Source organism: Chelonia mydas, chromosome 6 (genome assembly GCF_015237465.2).
Source record: "Chelonia mydas isolate rCheMyd1 chromosome 6, rCheMyd1.pri.v2, whole genome shotgun sequence".
In the NCBI taxonomy this organism is placed as follows: domain Eukaryota; kingdom Metazoa; phylum Chordata; order Testudines; family Cheloniidae; genus Chelonia; species Chelonia mydas.
Window position 1 is genome coordinate 24,193,622 of NC_051246.2, and position 21,423 is coordinate 24,215,044.

The 21,423-nt window shown below is 48.8% G+C and overlaps 1 protein-coding gene across 3 annotated transcripts in view; it reads left to right on the forward strand.

Annotated features, from left to right (window-relative positions):
• The first annotated feature begins 2,105 nt into the window (after positions 1–2,105).
• Positions 2,106–21,423, forward strand: part of DRD4 (dopamine receptor D4) — a 29,042-nt gene continuing 9,724 nt past the window's right edge. Inside the window, exons 1-3 of one of the 3 annotated variants that reach the window (XM_043549727.1) lie at positions 2,123–2,221; positions 2,264–2,364; positions 2,396–2,748. In XM_043549727.1, the coding sequence (XP_043405662.1) occupies positions 2,437–2,748 (312 nt within the window). In that variant the 5' untranslated portion in view covers positions 2,123–2,221; positions 2,264–2,364; positions 2,396–2,436. Of the gene's footprint in view, positions 2,749–21,423 lie in introns of all 3 variants that reach the window. The other 2 variants (XM_043549726.1, XM_037899570.2) reach the window with 2 other exon arrangements.

A 21,423-nucleotide genomic window follows, 5' to 3' on the forward strand; every position in this document is an offset into this window, starting at 1 on the left:
ATTCCCTCCCTCCAGCACAGCTTATTTTACCAGCCATTAAACAAAAGAAAATCTAATGCATTTTCTAGATAGATTACTTACTAACTTAAGAGGAGTTGGAAGGCTTGCATTTCTGATCTGTTCCCGGCAAAAGTATCACACAGACAGACAGAACCCCTTGTCCCCCCTCCCCTCCAGATTTGAAAGTATCTTGTCCCCTCATTGGTCATTTTGGGTCAGGTACCAGTGAGGATACCTTAGCTTCTTAACCCTTTACAGGTGAAGGGTTTTGCCTCTGACCAGGAGGGATTTTATAGCACTGTATAGAGAAAGGTGGTTACCCTTCCCTTTATATTTATGACATGACTCTGAAGAAAAGCTTGAAAAGTGACTCAGGTGTAACTGGTGCAGTGACATCTGCCTGAGTCTGCTGACAGCCCAAACCAATAGCTCTGAAAAGCGCAAACTGTCCCATGCATCTCAGTGGCGCATCTGGGGCCCTGGCAAACACCAGTCTCACAGAGGAGGATGCTGGAGGAGAGAGCAGCAGGCCTAGCCCACTCACTAAAGCAGAACTGGTGGGGTGAGTACTGGAGTGCCTCTGTGACCATCAGTGCCACTTTCTAAGAGAAAGGAGATCCCTACTGCTGCTGAGGGGAAACCAGGCCCCATTCCATTGCCCCGCCTCTCTGGGAGGGGAGGGCCCCCTCCCACCACTACAAAGGGCCGGGGCGCACACAGGGATGGAGCCAGGGGGTTCCTCATGTCATGGAGCGTCTAGGGCCACCTGCATATGCAATACGCTTGATGGCACAGTGGGCGGCTGAGGTTGTCTTGTTCAGGGTGGCTTCTCTTGAGGTTTAGCCACTCCTGCATAATGCGGTTCTTTCAGACTCCTGCCAAGAGAACCTGTAGACCACGCCACAGTGTAGAGAATTCCCTGATTATAAAGGGCCTGATCCTCAGCTGGTGTAAATAGGTTCAGCTCCCTTCATTTCAATGGCGCTAAACCCCAAGTCCCCAGCAATACACAGAAAAGTACAGCTAATCCAAGTAACAACATAATAACAATAAAAAACAACAGCAGTGTCGAAGTAAAACGCTGGCATGATATTTTGTCTGCGTGGTTAAAAAGTGTAATGAGTCCTGATTTTATGGGAACTGGAGCTATATAAATACCTTAGGATAGATGTCAAGTATCAGGGGGTGGGCATGTTAGTCTGTATCCACAAAAACAACAAGGAGTTTTTTACCCATGAAAGCTTATGCCCAAATAAATATTAGTCTTCAAGGTGCCACCGGACTCCTTGTTGTTTTTTTAGGACAGATGGAAGGCTAGGAAAAAAGGCAATTTAGGTAGAAATTAGCAGTAGGTTAATTCTCAGGCCACTTTTCTACATACGGCTCCCTTTGGCTGCAGGAGGAGTATTGCCCCGGAGTAGGATTGAGAAAATATAAATGGATTTTCACTAAATCGAATGAGTGATCAGTGTTTCGCTGCGTGTGTGTGAATGTGGTGGGTAACCCCGGCCCCAAGTCTCCTCGCGCTAACCCCGTTACTGCCTAAGGAGATGTCGGGATAGGATGCCGTAGAGCAGGGATTATGATCTCGGAAAGAGCTGGAGCTTTGTCACAGGCACCGTTGGGGACACTTGTCGGGAGGGGGAGACTCTCTCGCCGCGGAGCTGCTGCCCCCCGAGGCACCTCTGGCTCCCGCATGGGGAAAGGGACGAGTCCCCGGGTCGTGGCACAGGGCGGGGGGGGGGGGGGCGGGGCTCCTGGCACTGACACCGGGGAGGTCGCCGCGAGTTGGCTGCAGGGGAAGCGGGATTTACTGTGGGATGAGGCTCTACAACGCCCCCTCTCCTCCCGAGGGCTCGTCCGCCCATCCGCCCACGTGGCTGGGGGCCACCCCCCGCTGCTCCCGCCGGAGCTGCCGCCCCAGCCCTTTCCACAAGCCAGCAGCGCTCAGCGGCTCCTGGAGCGGGTCCCTCCGCGGCTCCCGGGGGGCACCGGCTGGGGTCGCGGGGTGCCGCGCCCAAGCGAGGACGGGCGCCAGGAGCCGGCCCAGCCCCGCCCGGCTGGGAGCCGGCGGCCGCGCCCCACCCCCGGGATCAGCGGCCGGGGCGGGACCCGCCTTCGCGGCTCACTCCGGTGCAGCCGGGGCCGCTGCCTGCAGCCAGCGAGCGAGCGGGCGGGCGGGAAAAGTTGCGTCTGCGGGACAGGGACTTCTCCGGGCGCGGGGAAGCGGGGCCGCGCCGCCGGGCTGCTGCTGCTGCTGCTACCGCCTCCTCCTTAGCCCGGGGGTCGGCGGAAGGAGCCGGGCTCATTTGCCGGCTCGCTCCCACCGCCAGCGGGATGGGCCGGGGGGGCAGCCCCGGCGCGGAGCCCCGCCCCGCCAGCAGCCGGGCGCCGTGAGCCCCGCACGCAGCACCTGCCGGGTTGGAGGGGAAGCCCATGAGCCGCCCCCGGCCGGAGCTGCCCCTCGGCCCCGGCGGGGTGCCCCGGGACGGGCGGGCCGTCATGCCGGGCAGCGGGGAGCTGGGCAACGCCACCGCGCCCCGGGGAGCGGCGCCCGGCTACAACTTCGCCGCCTTGGTCTTCGGCGTCTCGCTCATCCTCTGCGTCGTGGGCGGGAACCTGCTGGTCTGCCTGAGCGTCTGCTCCGAGCGCGCCCTCCAGACCGCCACCAACTACTTCATCGTCAGCCTGGCCGTGGCCGACCTGCTGCTGGCCCTGCTCGTGCTGCCCCTCTACGTCTACTCCGAGGTGAGTCAGACCCTGCCTCCTCCAGCAGGCGGCCCGGAGCCCCGGGCACCCCGGCGGGTGCCCCCTGGGTGCTTCCCAGCCGCCTTGAGCCCCGCTGGGTACCTGGGTTGTCACTGCTGCGTCCCCCTCTGCCAGCCCTGCAAGTGCGGCCAGACGGCGCCTGGCAGCTCTTCTGACTCAGCTCTGCGGCTTGAGCCGCAGCCACACGGCCAAAGGACAGGGCTTGGACTCTAGTCACGGTGGGAATGCGGCTCTGAGCCCCCCAGAAGCTGGGGCCTGAGTGCTTGCTGCCCCCTGTCAGATTGATTTGCGTGGGGGGACGGGGTGGAGGGGTTTGGTCTCAAACCTGAGTCCGAACCCAGGCTTGGTGTGCCGTGTAGACGTAGCCTCTGGGGCTAGTTCCACCAGGCTGGGGCGAGGGATTGTTTTACTCCTAGGGTTGTGTTTTTTTCTTTAGGGGCCTGTCAAACGGGTTCCAAATTAAAAGTAAAAGGCAGTTTCCTAAGCTTCTTTCAAGATGTGTCCACTCTGCCTAGCTGAAATGCAAGGTCAGGCACATGGATGTGAAACATCTCAGCAATTGGAGTGAGGATCTGGCTGTAGATATTTGGATGGACAGTTATTATGTTGGTTGCATGAGTGGTGGCCAGTTTTGCGGAACATCTGCCATCCGGGTCTGTAGGAGAAATCTCCTAGTGGTAACCCAGGCAAAAATGCTTTGTGAGAGTAACTTTTCTGCTCTGCGTGGGGCTGGGGAGCGAGAGGTAGCAAATGTGGAACAGACTGAATGTCAGGCCTGTGTTAATTAGAAACTCTGATACAGCACATGCCTGATCCTACTACGTTATCTCAGCAGAACTGTTATGATCAAAAAGAGCGCTTATTTTCCGAAGCTTAGTTGTAGCGTATGCAAGAGGGAGAAGCTATAAAGCTGGGATGCTTTTGCCTTGCAGGTGTGAATAGAAATAGTTATCCTGCAGTAAAGCTAAGCAAAGTGAATGGAAAGACCCCCACGGCCCATAAAAGACAATGCTTGGGCACTCAAGCTAGTGTTTGGATGTGCCCAAATCGTTTGAGAGGCAGCAGTTTTTTGCTCCAAAGGTGCACATTGTGGGGGAGGGCAGACCAGAGAGAATTCCTGGAATTTAGTTGGGGATTGGTTCTGAGCAGGGGGTTGGACTAGATGACCTCCTGAGGTCCCTTCCAACCCTGATATTCTACGATTCTAAGGCCCAGCAGGGCTTGGAGACATTAGTAAAGCCAGGAAGCCCAGGTTAAAGTGATCAAGCAGCAGTGTCCTCCCCCTAATTGTCTGAAATCCCTGAGGACACAGCACACGGAGTGAGAACACTTTTGTGCTCACGCATGCGCACACAGACATGAGTGAGAGACACAGAGGCTTTACTGAGGGATTATAGGATTAGCATGGGGCTGGAGGAGAAGGGTGAAAGTGCAGGTTAGGAGAGCTGGACAGGATTGGGGCAGACATTGAGGGTGTTGGGGAAACTGGAGATTGTAGGCGAGGAGGTCAGCTCTGAGGAGAGACTGCCATCCAGCACCTGACCATGTTGGATCTGTTGTATATCATGAGGAAAATCAGGGAAAGGAGGCAGCAGGCCAGGGAGGGCGAGGTTTGGGGTGCCCTTACCTTCCTTGCAGCGTCCATGGACTGCTGAGCGCTTTCCGTGATCTTCCTGAGGCAAGGGTCGTACAGAAGCGTAAGCTCAGCTGTAAAGCCATCCAGCATCTGTGAGCGCTCGTGACACTCACCTAGAAGAGCCCCATGCTCTGCTTCCCAGACGGCCTCACTACAGGACAGATTGTTAAAGATACCTAGGCATTGCTGCACTCATTGTTGCAATGCCTAACTGATTTAGGAGCCTACATCTAATCTTCAAAAGGAATTTAGGCACTTAGGAGCCTAAATTCTGATGACAGCTGATAGGATTTAGACTCCTAAATCAGTTATATGTTGTAATGCTGAGCACAGCAATGACTAAATACCTTTAAAAATCTGTGTCTAAGTGACTTAGCCTTTTAAGTGCCATTTCAAAACTGATTTAGGCGCCTAAGTTCCATTGACTTTCAATGAGATTTAGGTTCCTAAGTGCTTAAGTCACTTTTGAAAATGGGACTTGGTTGTCTAGGTTAGATCTTGCAATGCTGATTGGAGCAGCTCCTAAATACATCTGAAAATTTGGGCATGTAGCACTCCACCATCTCGTCCCAGGGTCTTTGCAAAGGACCGTTAGAGATACTGCTTGCACCTACGTTTGCCGCTTGTGTGTGCAAGTGCATAGATGACTTCCTAATGACTATAACCCACAGGGTTGCATGAGCACAAGTTCCTCTGTGGACTGGCAGTGCCCAGCACCAAATACAGCGAGAATTGTATGCCGTAGAGAGCTTCTCCTCTGTACTGGGCATTGTAGATGGCACAGTGAAGTGCAATGTGTGTGTTTGGGGTGGGAGGGTGGGCGCACAAGGACAACTGACACAATGCAGCCTCTGGAAATACACCTATTCCTTGAATAGCATGGCTGTATGTGATGCCAACCAGGTGTTGAAAGCTTGGATGGCTGGATACCCAGGATCATGCCTTTACTTGTATGTTCTGCCATTGCCTCCTCTGTTCACTCAATTTACAGCCTGAACCCCGAGCTTCATGTTGGTGAAGAGGGTCTGTGAGCACCTACCAGCTCATTCTCAGGGGGCATGTGTGTCACTTCTGTAATTATGGTCTCAATTTCTGAAGCTGGGATTTCTCTTGTTCCCTCGTCCTCTCTGCCATCTTCCCGATCACCTGTGCCAGCTCCAAATGCAGTGCACTGAGCCCCCACCAATGTTGTCTGAAAATAGCTTGGCTCTTACACTGTAGATCTAGGCCTCATTAGCATGTACAATGTGCTAGTTTACATATGTCTGTGAATCTAGAAGGCATTTCCATTCAGTCCTGAGTACCTGGGGAATTTCCTTGGGTTGGATGCACTTGAAAATCCCATAAGTGCTGGATACTCAGACAACCTGAGTGCAGCCAAATACCAGTTTTGAAAATCCCCAAGCTGCCCAACTCCCATGTTAGCCCCTCGATGGGGATCCCAGTAACTATTTCTGTTTCCATAAGCTTTTGAAAACGTTGATGCTTCAGGGGTGCTGAACATCCACAAACCAGTGTCACCATTGAAAATCAGGCTGGAGTTTGTCAGAAGTGTCCCCTATCTGCCTCGTGCTACATTCCTACAGCATTTGAAAGCAGCATGGGAAAACTGTTTGTTTTCATATTACTTTTAAAAATCAGTAACCACCCTTTTCCTATCCCACAAGTCCAGTCTAATTTCAGAGGCTTTTCTAGCAATTCAGGTGCTGGGGCAAACACCAGACTGTTCCAGCCTGCTACAGGTGTCTCATTGCTGAAGTATGTTACACACTCATCCCAAAAAGTCACTTAACATCTAGATATAGGGAGAACAGCAACAGTACTGAAAGAGCATAGCATCATAGAACAGCAAGGCTTTTAAAATCCCTTTGGCTAGGATGGAAGTACTTGGACAGCTGGGGCACACAGAAGTGGGAGCAGGTTTTCCAAGAAAAACTTCACCCACATTCTGTTTTGAAAGTTTACTTTGTTGTCTGAGTGCTCAAAAGGGGCTTTTGAAAAGTCCCCACTACTACTTGTTCAAGAGGTGACCCCAAGTCTTCTGCCTCCCCTGCTTTAAATTACAGGTTTCAGAGTAACAGCCGTGTTAGTCTGTATTCGCAAAAAGAAAAGGAGGACTTGTGGCACCTTAGAGATGAACCTCATCGGATGAAGTGAGCTGTAGCTCACGAAAGCTTATGCTCAAATAAACTGGTTAGTCTCTAAGGTGCCACAAGTCCTCTTGCTATAAATTAGTGATCATGCTGTCTCTCATTCAGAATATGACCTTGTCTACATGCAAGTTTGCACCAGTTTAAAAAGACAACTTTCATTAAGCTGGGTCAATTTAATAGGGCTAGTCTATATTATATTATCACAGCCAGACATCAGTGCATCTAGAGGTTTGTTTCTGATTATATCTTGCTGGGATACAGTTTACATGGGGGAGAGTGTGAGAATGAATATGGGATGCTTCATTTTCAGTGCTTGATTTTTTTATTTTTTTTTTCTCTGTTTCAGTCCAGGTCAATTCAAACTGCCCCACTAAAGTGGGCCAAGTTATGCTTAGTTATATGCTGGAGTAAATCATGGCAGAAACCCATTGAAATCAGTGGTGTTACTCCTGGATTTACACCAGTGTAACAGTTCAAGTTTGGGCTGAGTAGGTTTTGTGTAGTGAGGAGAACATCGGATCTAAGAATCCCAAACTTTGGAGTGGAGATCAAAAATTGGATCTGAATCTTTCAGCTCAGATACATCACTTGCCGTAGAAACTAATTCCCTCATGGTCTTTCTTTGTCTCACCTGTCACTTAGGGAAGGAAAGGTGAGCAGACACTGCTGCAGGTCAGAGAGGTGAGTGCGGATTCCCCCCTCAACAGGACAGGCCTGAGCAGCTTGCGATTTCTTGTTGAAATGCAGGAATCTCTTACTTCAGATTTTTAGAGGCATTAGTGGTTCTATGGATAATGTGATTGAGGTTTACAGAGCTGACTGAAAGATTTAGACACAATTGGGGGTGAAATCATGGTTCCATTAAGTCAATGGGAGTTTTGCCGTTGTCTTCAGTGGGTTTCACCTGTGACTGCTGTAATGCTTGCTTTCTCCCACCTTTTTGTCAGTGATATATTCAAAGCAGGAGTTGTCGTGCAATGTGGCTGTTTAGTGCCTAGCACAATGAAGCCCTGAACTCAGCTGAGGCATCTGGCTGTAACAACAACAACAACAACAACAACAATAATAATAATAATAATAATAAAAAATCAAAAGAGCTAGTTGAGGTTGTTGACGTGGGCTGTGTTTCTGTATCTCAAACACAACTTTCTTTATTACAGCTAAAACTCTAGTCCTCAAGAGAGGATTAAGGATGTTGCACATTATTGACTGAGCAAAGTTAGGCCCTATACTCAATATGATGGCCTTTCTCTGTTTGTCTTTAACACAATAACTTTTGAAAACCACACCTGATCAATTCCAAAATTTCAGGGAATGCTCTAGGCATTCCTGCGTAGAATCCTGTTGATTTTGATGAGAACTGGAAAAGCCATTTTCACTTATTTTTTAGCAGGACTGCACTGGGGTGTGGCCAGGCTTGGCAGCATAATTGCACCAGTTGCTTTGATGACCCTGTCACGGAGCGTGGGGGAGTCAGTGCCCTGCACCCCTCTTCCTGGGATTCACCGTGACTCTCAGCCAGCCAGTAAAATGGAAGGTTTATTGGACAATAGGAACACAGTCTAAAACAGAAAGCTTGTAGGTACAACCAGGACCCCTCAGTCAAGTCCTTCTGGGGGGCAGGGATCTTAGACACCAGCCTTGGGGTTCCCTACATTCCACCACCCAGCACAAAACTGAAACCAAAAGCCCGTGCAGCAGGCTCTCTCCTCCAGCCTTTGTCCAGTTTCCCGGCAAAGATGTCACCTGGCCCCACCCCCTTCCTGGCTCAGGTTACAGGCTCATCCCCTACTATCCCATCCCCAATGCAGACAGTCCCAGTAAAACTAGACGACATTCCCCGGACAATTCACCCCTCTCCATACTGCGTCACAGACCACACCGGCCATTGCCATGGGAACCACATCATGAAGCATTTCTAGTAGAAATCACAGGGATGAGGTCACGTGGGTGTGGCCTTGGGCAGAGTCCCCGGAGAAACAAGGCAGGGCATCCCCAAGTCTTAGCCTGTTGGCTTGGTGAGGTGGAGGATTTTGTTGAGACCCAGCTGCTCAGAGGGAGCAGCGTCAGTGTGTGCTGCTTGGGGAGACCATTCCATGGGTAAGAGTCTGCCCAGGGGATTGTGGGAGTGGCTGGGCCAGTTGCAGCTATGTGACTGAGCGAACTCAGGAAGAGAGAGGGCACCAGCTGTCCGTCTTCCCTTTTAATCTGGGGGTGGGTAGAAAGGTACTTTGGAAGGGGGAGAAAAAGGAGAGAGACATATCTGGCATGGGGTAGGTGTTGAATGGGGAACCCTAGTATGGGGGAGCAGAAAATGGGGGGGATGACATATGGAGCCCCTGACATAAGTGAGGGTGTGTATACTACTTAGCGTATGCGCAGCGTGCCTCAGGTGGCATGTGACCAGGATTCATCACTGTGTTTGATCTGCTGATTGGATCATTAGCTTCCTTGGCACAGGCGGAGTACTGATGGGAATGCTGATCCATGACCCCGGGGTGGGTGGGTGTGTGTGTGTGTGTGTAAAAAGAATGGAAAATACTACTTTGTGAGTTTAAAGTAAGTCCCTACATAGGTGTATTTCATCATTACTTGAATTTTACACTTTGCTACCTATATCATACCACAAACAAAATTGATATCTTTTAAGACTAAGTGACAATCCAAATGCCATTGATGTGAAACTCCTCCTTAGTGAGCTGCCAGTGAGTGCCGTGCAATTGCCCATGCTATGGAAACTACACGATATTGGAACTCGGAGTCTGCGAGGTGACCAAAAGCATCATGCTAAAATAAAGGATTATCTTAGACAACTTCACAATCAAATTGAGGTTTAGTTGAGCATTCTTTAAAATTGCTAGAGGTTATACATAGATTCTATGCATAGACTGTTTTTGTTTTTCAGAAAACCTGAAAAGCCATTTGCACCTAAAGTTGGCTAACCCATAGAGCTCAGCCTACAGAAGCAATGAAGTGTGCAGCCCTCTGCCTTAGGCTGAATTTAAAAAAAAAACAAAAACAATACCTAGGTCTACAGTTACAGTTAAGCTGTTCCTCAGAACAAGTTTAGGGAAAATAACCTTGTTCTGAGAAATAGCTTAACCATTTTAACAGAAACTATAAAATATATATATATATATATAAAATCAGCTCAAATAGTTTTGTCTAGCAGAGTTAGAAACACTGAAAAATGGGATCTTATAATGTTAAGAGTGTCTAGCTTTCATACCTGTGCTGTTTATAATAACTGAGAAAAGAAAAGATTGATGTAACAGTGGTGAGCTGTAAGGGTTTTATGGCCAGGAGTTTGGGATGACTGCATTATTCATGGTTGGTGAAATGTGTTGTTTTTTGAGTAATGTTGAGAGACCATGTGACACAGAGGCCCATTGGTGGTTCACTATTCTGTGTCAGTAACTCTTGTGAGGCCTGACATACTCACTACACCTATCACACTGTTGTCATGATATTTACCCAAAAAGTGGCATGTAATATATCGTTGGAAAACTACAAACTCACTGATTATTAATATTCTTGCATGATGTATGTATGGTAAAGCCATAAAGGACTTTATAGATGTATGCTGGAAATACACGACTTTAAAACCGTGCACATCAGGGGGAGTTGATAAATAGGTTTCTCCAGACAAAAGATACATGATTTCAAAGATTTACCGAACTATTAAAAAAAGGGGTAGGGATGAGAACTTCATAGCTGCCCATCACTTGGGGGACTCAAGTGGCCAGAGCTCTTGAAATCACAGAATGTTGTGTCCTTCAACCAAGGGGGTTGACGTCTCTAAGAACTGAGTTTAGGTGAGAAACCAGCTTAGGCAAAGATTTTAACTTGCTGAAATTAAGTTTTAGTCTTAGAAGGTATATCTTTACTTTTGTTTCTTGTAACCCTTTCTATCTTTATTCCTTAAGAACAGCCATACTGGGTCAGACCAAAGGTCCATCTAGCCCAGTATCCTGTCTTCCAACAGTGGCCAATACCAGGTGCCCCAGAGGGAACGAACAGAACAAGTAATCATCAAGTGATCCATTCCCTGTAGCCCATTCCCAGCTTCTGGCAAAGAGGCTAGGGACACCATCCCTGCCCATCCTGGCTAATAGCCATTGATGGACCTATCCTCCACAAATTTATCTAGTTCTTTTTTGAACCCTATTATAGACTTGGCTTTCTCAACATCCTCTGGCGAGGAGTTCCACAGGTTGACTGTGTGTTGTGTGAAGAAATACTTCCTTTTGTTTGTTTTTAAACGTTCTGCCTATTAATTTCATTTGGTGTGACCCCCTAGTTCTTGTGTTATGAGAAGGAGTAAATAACACTTCCTTATTTACTTTCTCCACACCAGTCATGATTTTATAGACTGCTGTCCTATTCCCCCCTTAGTCATCTCTTTTCCAAGTTGAAAAGTCCCATTCTTATTAATCTCTCCTCACCATGGAAGCTGTTCCATACCCCTAATCATTTTTGTTGTCCTTTTCTGAATCTTTTCCAGTACATCTTTTTTGACATGGGGCAACCACATGTGCAGTATTCAAGATGTGGGCGTACCATGGATTTATATAAAGGCAATATGATTTTTTCTGTCTTATTATCTATCCCTTTCTTAATGGTTCCCAACATTCTGTTAGCTTTTTTGATTGCCGCTGCACATTGAGGGGATGTTTTCAGAGAACTATCCACAATGACTCCAAGATCTTTCTTGAGTGATAACAGCTAATTTAGACCCCATCATTTTATATGTGTAGTTGGGATTATGTTTTCCAATGTGCATTACTTTGCATTTATCAACATTGAATTTCATCTGCCATTTTGTTGCCCAGTCAGCCAGTTTTGTGAGATCTCTTTGTAGCTCTTTGTAGTCTGCTTTGGACTTAACTATCTTGAGTAGTTCTGTCTTATACTTGGTATCACTTAAGCCTATGGCTTTTTGTTTAATAAACTTATTTTCCTTCTATTATAAAACAATATAGTGTTGTGTTTGGTCCAGCTCCAGTTAAAGTAATGAGCTGCAGTGGATTGTCTCTTTAAAGGAGCAATGAAGAAGGTTCTTTCTGTGAGTGTTCCAGGAGAGGGCTGCACACTAGAGGGCAGATGATTTGAGGGAGGCTGAGAACTGGGAGGGTATTGGGGTCACCCTGTAAAAAGTAACTGGACAGTGGAAGCCAGGGTGTGACCTGCATGCTTGTAAAGCTGGCTGTTGGTGTCAGGGCTGTGAGCCACAGTAGCATAGCATGTAAGGCAGTGGTCACCAACCGGTAGATCACTGAGACTAAGGTCCACTGTCAGAGGCTCCACCGTCGACCAGTCGATCATGGGGTTGCCAACCCTCCTGCAGCCAAACCGGGAGATCGGCCACTAACAGTCCGGTGATGCAGCAGGACTAAGGCAGGCCCTGGCCCTGCGCCGCTCCCGGAAGTGGCTGGCATGTCCAGCAGCGGCTCCTGGGAGGGGAAGGTCTCCGCGCTCTGCCTTCGCCTGCAGGCACTGGCCCCCGCAGCTCCCACTGGCGGAGGGGCCAATTGGACCCAGATCCCATAGGCTCAGTCCAGTCTCTTAACCGCACAACCGTCGTCCTCCTTGTAAGAGTTCTGCAAGTTGTTGTAAAGCTCTGCCAATAAAACCCTCATTCCACCGCTTGTATCTGTCTCACATTGTTTCAGAAAAGAATTAGTTTAAACATTGGAGGGGGGTAGAGGGGGGTTGTTTTTAAGCTGTTTCAATCCCCACCCCACATACTCTACTTTTCCTGTTGGATTTACCTGCCCTTGCAGTATGAGTCAACTCTTGAGGGCTTTACAAGAGAGAACAGCACTCTGTAACTGAGTGGAGAAGCTTCTAGAATAAGTTCTCTATCAATCCTAATGTTGTGACATAAGGTTTGATATCTTGCAACTGACCAGGGCTAGAAGCCTTATCTGGATGGACAGGAGCGGGAAATGCCAGCTCCCCAGTGGGACAAAGCATCCATTTCTCACCATAGTGGCTCATGAGATAGCAGGTCTTAGATTATTGCCTGTCCGTCTGACACCTCAGACCAGTAAACTTAGGGGTGGGAGGGACTCATTTCTATGTCAGGTTAATTCTGTCAGGCAGAGGTGGATTAGCGGGCAGAGTGCTGGACAACTGTCAGAGGTGTGCAGGACAAATGTAGTTGATCATACGTATATCACTATCTAATACATGGAAACTGTATGTTACATATGTGTACTGTACATGCATACATCTTGCACATGTGTACACACACCCGGGACTTACCTGCTCTGGGGGTTTTGTGGCAAAATATGGTCACGAACACGCTTCAGTGAACACATTTTTAAACCCCACTTAGCTCCTGGTGTAGGCAAAGGAAGAGATGTTTAAAAGCAAGTTAGCTGGTTATGGTCAACCTATGAGGGACCATTTTATACATAAAAAGAAAAGGAGTACTTGTGGCACCTTAGAGACTAACCAGTCTAAGGTGCCACAAGTACTCCTTTTCTTTTTACGAATACAGACTAACACGGCTGTTACTCTGAAACCTGTCATTTTATACATGGAAGAGGTTGCTTTGCCTTTCAAATGACTTTCCTTGCAAGTGTGCCTAGGGCCCAAAACCTGCCGTCCCCACCCAGATCCATTTTCCCATGGCTTCACCAGGAGTTGCACCTCAGTAAAGGCTGGGGGTGAGATCCTGGAGAAAGAACCTTGTCTTGCTGGTGTGACAACCTCCAAGCAGCTGACTGGAAGGAAGGCCATGGGGAGAGTGTGGAGTGTCCCCAGAGATCCCAAAGATACTTCAGATGGAGCCACGCTGCTGATGGTGGTGGGGGCAAGGTGTAGGTGTGAGTGCACCTCTGGAGGGCTGGTGGCACAGTCAGTGTGGGACACTGTTCCTCTGGAGGCAGAGTAGCAGTTAAGAGCCCAGACCCGCAAAGCTTTGGGGGAAGGATGAGGGGCTCCCCATAATATTGATAGGCTCAGAGTGCCTTACCCAATAAAGTCTGGTTGAGGCCGCAAAGAATCTCTTGTATCCCTGCTCCATCTGCACCCTGCCCGGCTTTGATCTCTTAAAAACCTGACTCCCCAAAGCAGAAGTGGAAGGGCTTCTGCATTTCCTCTGAGGGAAAGGGGGATGCGACATCTCGGGCCTGCCCATGCTTCAGCTGAAAGGAATGGGAGTTTTACCCAGCGCCTAGGGCAGGAGCAGGACTGGATGCATGCTGTACCAGTGTAAAGTATCGTGCACCCTATCAGCGTTTTTCTTAATCCACGCTGAGTGACCACACTTTGAGACAGAACTGAACCAGGAAGTTCTACCGGCAAGCAGATTTGTGTGGCTTGGTTACGTAAACTACTTTGTTTCTTAGCTCTTTATAATTGATTAAGGAGGAAAGGAGAAGATTTTCAGTGCATCTGCTAAACTTAACATGCTCCGATTACAGGTCATCAGTGTTGGAGCCAAGGCATTTCTGGGTCTCTGGGCTGGTTATTTGCCCCAAACAGATACTTGGGACAAAGTACTTCTCAACCATTTATTACCTATTCCTTTAGACTGGGGTTAGATACTCTGGGTTTCTGTATAGTATAAAAGAGCATCTTGCTTGGTATGTGTGTCATGTGAGTTTGTTCACCTATTTAGAGAACTTTTCTACTGAAGTCCTAGATGAAGAATGAGAACACTTCCCTCCAGTATTTCCCATGGCTTTTTGGAGACCTGTATTCTTTCACTGATAACACTCAAAGATTCTATTGGAATAATGCAGTCTTAATAGGGCACACAAATTCATTCATCCCTAGAATTATAAGGATATTTATAATCTGGTGCCAGAATGGTTTTGAGGTAGTGGTGAAGACTTGTGATTACAGTCCAAAGCCTAGATTTTGAAAAGTGACTATATTTGGGTGCCTCAGTTTGAGTCCCTAACCTGAGACAACTTAAAGGGGCCTGATTATTCAGAAAGTGCTGAGCACTGACCTTCTGAAAGTCAAACCCCTTCAAGGTGTCTCAAGCTGGACAGCCAAAAATTACTAGTCACTTAAAAAAAAAAAAAAAACCCACAAAAAAAACCTTGGCTGCAAAGATTAGACACGAGAAAGGACTTTGGGCAAATTGCTGGTGGTCCTTGTTTCTTCCAGCCAATTTGCTCTTCCTTCAGTCCTGTAAGAGGCTGGTTCTGTAAGAGGAGGTTGACACTTTCCTGAGGAAAGAGGATGTTTTCTGATGTGCAGTGCAAAATATCTGTCTTCTAGAGTGAACAATTTGTTTGGGTTAGTCAACGAGAGAGCTCCAGCAGTGGCTTCTCCCAGTGCATCTGGCATGTAAACCGGAAATTCTTAGAATCTCAGATCCTGTAAATTACACCTTCACAAGAATCGTGTAAAAATCATTTTACTGGTGTAACTTTAGCAATGGTCCTTTAGGCTGTGAGAATGTCAGTCTCTCTCTCTCTCTCTCTCAGCACCACTTCCTGAAGTCACCATAGTGCTAGTCAAAGAGGACTAGAGGCAGCTCCTTTCAGAATCCATCAGTGTTGCTCCTTATTCCTCCAGAAGGGCCACTCTTACGTGGTGCAGGACATCTTGGGTTAGCTCCATGAAGGGGACTTAGACTCAGCATTGCTATGCCTGACATTTCGGTGCCCTGCCACCTGGCAAATCCATAGCCCTGAACTAAGCACCCAGGCTGCCTACGTGTTACGCGCCTAAGAATGGGAGTCACAAAAACTCGCATGCTGAGCGGGGAGCCACCTAAGCTAGCTAGGAGGAAATGCCATGGAGAGGCATGTGGCCTATGCCCCTCCTCGCCAAGGGAGTTAGGTGCCTAAGTCCAGGCTGAAGGGGATCATATCCCTCCATGTTGGATTCACAGCCATGAACGCTCCCCATGAGCTAAGGCCAGAAGGGACCACTGTGGTCATCTAGTCTGATCTCCTTTATAGCACAGGCCTCAAAACCACTCTGAAAAAAGGGGCAAGAAACCCCATACTGGATAATTATGGAAGACCCTGCCCATAAAGAAAGCTTCTTCCTAACCCAAGTCAACTAGAGATTGACTTATGCCCTGAAGCATCTAGCTTTATGTGCCTTCCAATACACCAGACTGTGTGTCAAAGTGAATCCCGCTAAAGGCAGTGTGCGTCACCTCTGCCAAACACAGACCTATGGCTGTCCATCTTCTAAGAAGTGATGTTAAGACAACTAAAGCTCTTTGAATAGGGACTAGTTTAATAGACTAGTTAATTAGCCTGGCCTTGCATGAGCCTTCAGCAGGCTGGTTATTGATGCAACTCTTGCAAGAGCTGTGCAAACCACACCTAGAGAATTTTGTAAGACCTAGTATATGGGATTTTTTGTGGGGGTGGGAGGGGTGGCAGCTGGGGGAACCCACTTCTACATTGAGTTCCATTATCTGCTCTGTGTGAAGAGAATGTTCACTAGATAGATACCCAGTTTTGGCAGAAATGCTGCCTATGTTTCTTTCCCATGGGAAAAAACAGAGCACTTTTCCCCGTTAAAAAGCAGAAAATACGAGTGGGTGGAAACTAAGTTGCCTTTGAGCACTATTTAAGGAAGCCTAAGCCATATAAAATCTTTAAAGCTTTACACTATGTACCTTGACAGGCTAATCTCCTGCAACCTACTGTAATTAGGTAACAATTCATTATATGACCTAGTGAAGCCAGTTCTGTCTCTATTAATTCCAAGTCTGTCAAGTATCAAAGAGAGTTAGGTGCATGGCAACAAGTCATCGTTAAATGCTGCTAATACCACATGGAAAACAGACTTTTTCTATTTAGAAGTGATTCTCCTTTATATTTTCTCTCTCCTTCTCTGTTGGAGACTAGAGAGGAACTAAAACCCCAGGCTGAGACCTTTCAGAAGTGACAATCGATTTTGGGTCCCCAACTTGAGGCACTTTAAAGGGGCCTGATTTTCAGAAAGTGCTGAGCACCTGCCCTTTGAGAATCAGATCCCTTTAAAGCTGGGCATCCCAAAAATGCGGTGCCCAAAACTCACAGGGACTTTTGAAAATTTTGGCCCTCAGATCTAAACTTACTATCTTTCTAATGGTCGGACCCACCCCCCAGGATCTGAATGTGGCAAGACTTGAGGGTTTGATGTTGAGAACTGAATCAAAACGCCTTCCCAAAGCTCAAGGTGTTTGTATTTGGCCAATTCTAGAGAGAGGTTCAAAACACTAAATCTGATCTGAACCTTGATCTGGCTCCAAGGTTCTGGTCAGGGTGTTTGCCCAAAAATAACCATTGCCCTGGAGTCCACCTGGTCCTACTCCTCAGGAGAAATCACAACCTTGCTCTGACATCACAACTGGGTGCTATTAATCCTCATGCAGCTCCCTTCCCTTGTAAAGTATGTGTTTGGGAAGGATTCTGAATACAGTAGAACCTTGAGTTCACAAAGAACTCAGTGGACACCTACAATGTTAATAAAATCAAAGCTCTGATGGGAACTAGACTTTGAAACCTATCACTTCTAAAGAGAGCAGAGTTCTTACGTGTGCAAAATCTTAGACCTAACTTCATAGACCATCCGTCTAACTGGAGCAAGGGAAGGAAAGTTGTCAGAACTTGGGATGGAGGCATTTTGGATTAAACAATTCCTTAAACTGAGTTAATAAAATAGAAATTCTACAGCAGGTGTTTGTTGATGGTTTCCATGGGGCATCAGCATCTCTTTAACTTTGCAGGAAGACCTGAGAAATGACAATATCATATTTAATTGGTCTGAGACTTACGGGGTTGCCTGAATGAGACTTGTCCAATGACAGCGAGCAGCTTCCAACTGGGGATTTCCCTGCCTCTCTTTTAAACTTCGTCCCTTCCTGTTCTGGGGACTCAAAGGGATATGGTATTAATGTTGTTGCTTCTGTTGAAAAGGATGATGCATGAGCATAGGGTTTAGACTTTCACACATCAAAGCTCTACTCACTCAGAGATGAAGGGATTCAAAGTTTAGTTCCCATTGTTGTGTGTATTTATAATGGCACTGAAGCCCTCACCAAGATCAGGGGCATCTGTCTGGAGAATGGGGGAACCAGAGCATTCCTGTCTCAAATCATAATTTGGTTTCTGGTTGTGCTGCCAGTTATAAAGGGCTTGTGGTTAAACCACACTTTGAGCCCAGAAAGAGGGACGTCTAAGCATCAGTAAAAGTGGCAAAATCTGACTCGCGGGGGGAGGGGGGAGATGCTCACTCTGGAGCAGGATTTTCATTATATAATTGTAATTCCCCTCAAGCTTCTGTCGTGTGCAGTGGAGGCCAGTGTGCAATGTGCATTGGTTCATTAGAGATTATGTATTTTATCTATATTTATATTTTATATATATATATTTTTAAAGGACATTTTTACAAAAAGTATTTACTTGGATGGCCCTTTGCCTGCCCCCTCCATGACTGAAGATGTTTGTGCTTTACCAGAAAACATCTCCTTCTAGCCCCTGTCCATGGTCTGGGACACACATCTTGTAAATGACCTGCAATGTTGCAGAATCAACCTTGAGATTTCACTGACGGATGGACACAGAGAGGGGAAGAGGGGTTGGGAAGGAGCAGAGTCTTGTTCAGATATACAGAGTATGTACAGCAGTTGGCATGTGTGTCAGTCTGGCTCCAAGACAGCCCCCTATTACTGTGCTGGGAAGGATTCCCTGGTGCGAAAGTCCCCCTCTATAGCAAACAACGGGCAAGACTGAGCCCTGGTCTACACGGGGATGGTGGGGGGTGGATCGATCTAAGTTACGCAACTTCAACTACGTGAATAACGTAGCTGAAGTCGATATACTTAGATCAACTTACCATGGTGTCATCACTGCGGTGAGTCGACGGCTGCCACTCCCCCATCGACTCCGCCTACGCCCCTCGCCCCGGTGGAGTATAGGAGTCGACAGGAGAGCGCTCGGGGGTCGATTTATCATGCCTGGACTAGATGCGATAAATAGATCCCCGCTGGATCGTTCGCTGGCCACTGATCTGGCGGGTTGTGTAGACATACCCTCAGAGTGTACTTTCAGCCCTGAGCAAGGGAAGGCATGAAGTTCTGCCACCCCAGAAAGCCAAAACGATTCCAAGGCTCAGTTCCTTTTGACCGTCCAGCTTGTGCATTGGCCCAACCCAGCCGCAGCCTGCTTGCCACTTTGCATCCAGTCTTCTCCACCTCCCGCGCTCCCCACATCCTCACCTGAAAGGTGTGTCGGACATGAAGCAGCTGCTCCGCCTGCCTGCCCCAGGGCCCCTGATCTGGGGAAGCCCTGCACAATCACACAGCAGGAGGAACCTTATGCCCCCTTACTTCCTTGCACAGCCGTGCAGAGCTCAGTCACAATAATTGAAGCTAGAGCTGAAAGAGGCCTATTGGCTCACCCAACCTGTCTCTCTGCCAGATTGTTCCTGTGATATTCCCGAGGAACCTGGGAGCCTCAGGTTTCAGTGAAATGGTTTTCTTTAACAACCCCGCCAACGACATAAGGGATGAGGCCTGGTCTTACTGAGAGAGCATCTAACCCAGGGGTGGGCAAACTTTTTGGCCTGAGGGCCACATCTGGATGGAGAAATTACATGTAGGACTGGGGCATGGGAGGGGGTACGGTGTGCAGGAAGGGGCTCAGGGCAAGGGGTTGGAGCAGAGGAGCGGTGTGAGGTATACGAGGGGGCTCAGGGAAGGGGGTTGGGGTGCAGGAGGGGGTACGGAGTGCAGGAGCGGGCTCAGGGCAGGGGTGCAGGGAGGAGTGTGGGAGGGGGCTCAGGGCAGGCGGTTGGGGTGCGGCAGGGGGCTGGGGTGTAGGAGGGGTGTGGGGTGCAGCAGGGGGCTCAGGGCAGGGGGTTGGGGTGCGGCGGGGGTTGGGGTGCAGGAGGGGTGAGAGGTGCAGCAGGGGGCTCAGAGCAGGGGGTTGGGGTGCAGGAGGGGGTACGGAGTGCAGGAGCAGGCTCAGGGCAGGGGTGCAGGGAGGAGTGTGGGAGGGGGCTCAGGGCAGGGGGTTGGGGTGCGGCAGGGGGCTCAGAGCAGGGGGTTGGGATGCAGGAGGGGTTTGGGGTGCGGGCTCTGGCCTGGCGCCGCTTACCTGGAGCGGCTCCAGGGTGGCAGCAGTGCGCAGTGGACCTCAGGCAGGCTCCCTGCCTGCCCTGACCCCACGCTGCCCCCAGAAGCGGCCAGCACCACATCCCTGCGGCCTGTGGATACCTCCCCCAAAGCTCCCATTGGCCGCAGTTTGCCGTTCCCGGCCAATGGGAGCTGCGGGGGCAGTGCCTGCAGGCAAGGGCAGCGCGCGGGGCCCTCTGCTCCCCCTCCCCCAGTGGCCACAGGGATGTGGTGCCGGCCGCTTCTGGGAACGGCGCCGGGCCCGGGGCAGTGCAGGGGTGGCAATCCCGCAGGCCAGATCCAAAGCCCCGATGGGCCAGATCCGGCCCACAGGCCGTACTTTGCCCACCCCTGGCCTAACCTGATGCAAGTCACTCTCTAGCCTCCCTCCCTTGAGATACCTGCACTGTCCCCAGGATGGTGCTATGCCGTAGTTCCCGATGCTGCATATTTTGTTCACCTATCCCAAGCAATGGAGTTCTGCCACTTGCCTTGGGAAACCGTCCCGCAGGCTAAAATATCTCGGTGCCAGGAAGCTGTTCCTGATATTCAGTTTAAATTACTTCCTTTCTGAGCATCATTCCATTGCCCCTAGTTCTACCCTTGTGTATCCTGCTAAATAACTCCTCTTCATCTCCCAGGCACATACAGATTCATAGCATGTCTCAACGGTGTTGCCTCTTAGCCAGACTCTAAATGTTTAGCTCTTTCCTTAAAAATATTTAGCTCTCTTTATCTTCCCCCAGACACTATCACTATCTCTATCTCTTCAGCGCCCACGATCATTTTTGTTGCTATTTTCTCAACTCCCTCTAGTTCCATCAATATCTTCCTGCTAATGCAGTAACTGAATGAGATATTCGGGCAGCCACTGCGCCAGGGCTGTATAAGAGAGTGACTGTGACTCTTCAGCTCGGTGATGGGATGTTTCCGCAGTACAATAAGCGGACGAGCAGTAGTGCCCTAGCAAATGTCATAATTAACAACGCTCTGTGAGATCTGTGTAGCTCTGTGCTGTTTTCAGCTCACATCATCCACTTCTTCAGCTGCACTCGGGTCTCAAAATGCTATTGGCTCACCTGCAATGGGAAGTGCAACTAGGACACTCAAATGTTACTGAGTGGGTAATTAGGTGTTGTATGGGGAGATAATTGGGGACCAAATATTCAGCCTCTGTACTGATGTTAGCCATGCAGTCAATATGGACTTCCAGACTTCAGTCGGCACTCAGGCTCAGTGCCTGTGGGGACTAGCTTGCAGATTTTGACTGCATCTGAAAGCATAAATGTCCCCAGGTGAGGATGAAAATTGAGCAGGGACTGTGCTTTGCTTTAGGTTTGTACAGCACCTAGCACACATGGGTGCACTACTGGAAGCAAATAACAATCATGGAGAGCAGGGAACTTCTGGAGATTGCAGTCCTGATTCTGGTCTTAGATGGGTGTAATGCCGTCAACCTTCGTGGAGTTACTCCTGATTTAGTGCTTCATCCAAAACCCCTTGAAAACAATGGGAGTCTTTTCGATATATTTCAGTGGCATTGGATCAGACCCTTATACTGGTCAGTGAGATCAGAATCAGGCCCCATATCTCCAGGCAAAACTAAGTGAGGGATCACTGGTCAAAATAACCTGGCCCCCTGAGAGAGAGGAGCAGATGCAATGTGAAGATGTGTGTGTGCCTCAAACATCTGGTTTATTCTAGGGCGCAATGCTAGCATGCCATGTCACCTTTGTGGGGGGGTTTCCAAATCCATCCAAAATGCCATCTGTTTTATA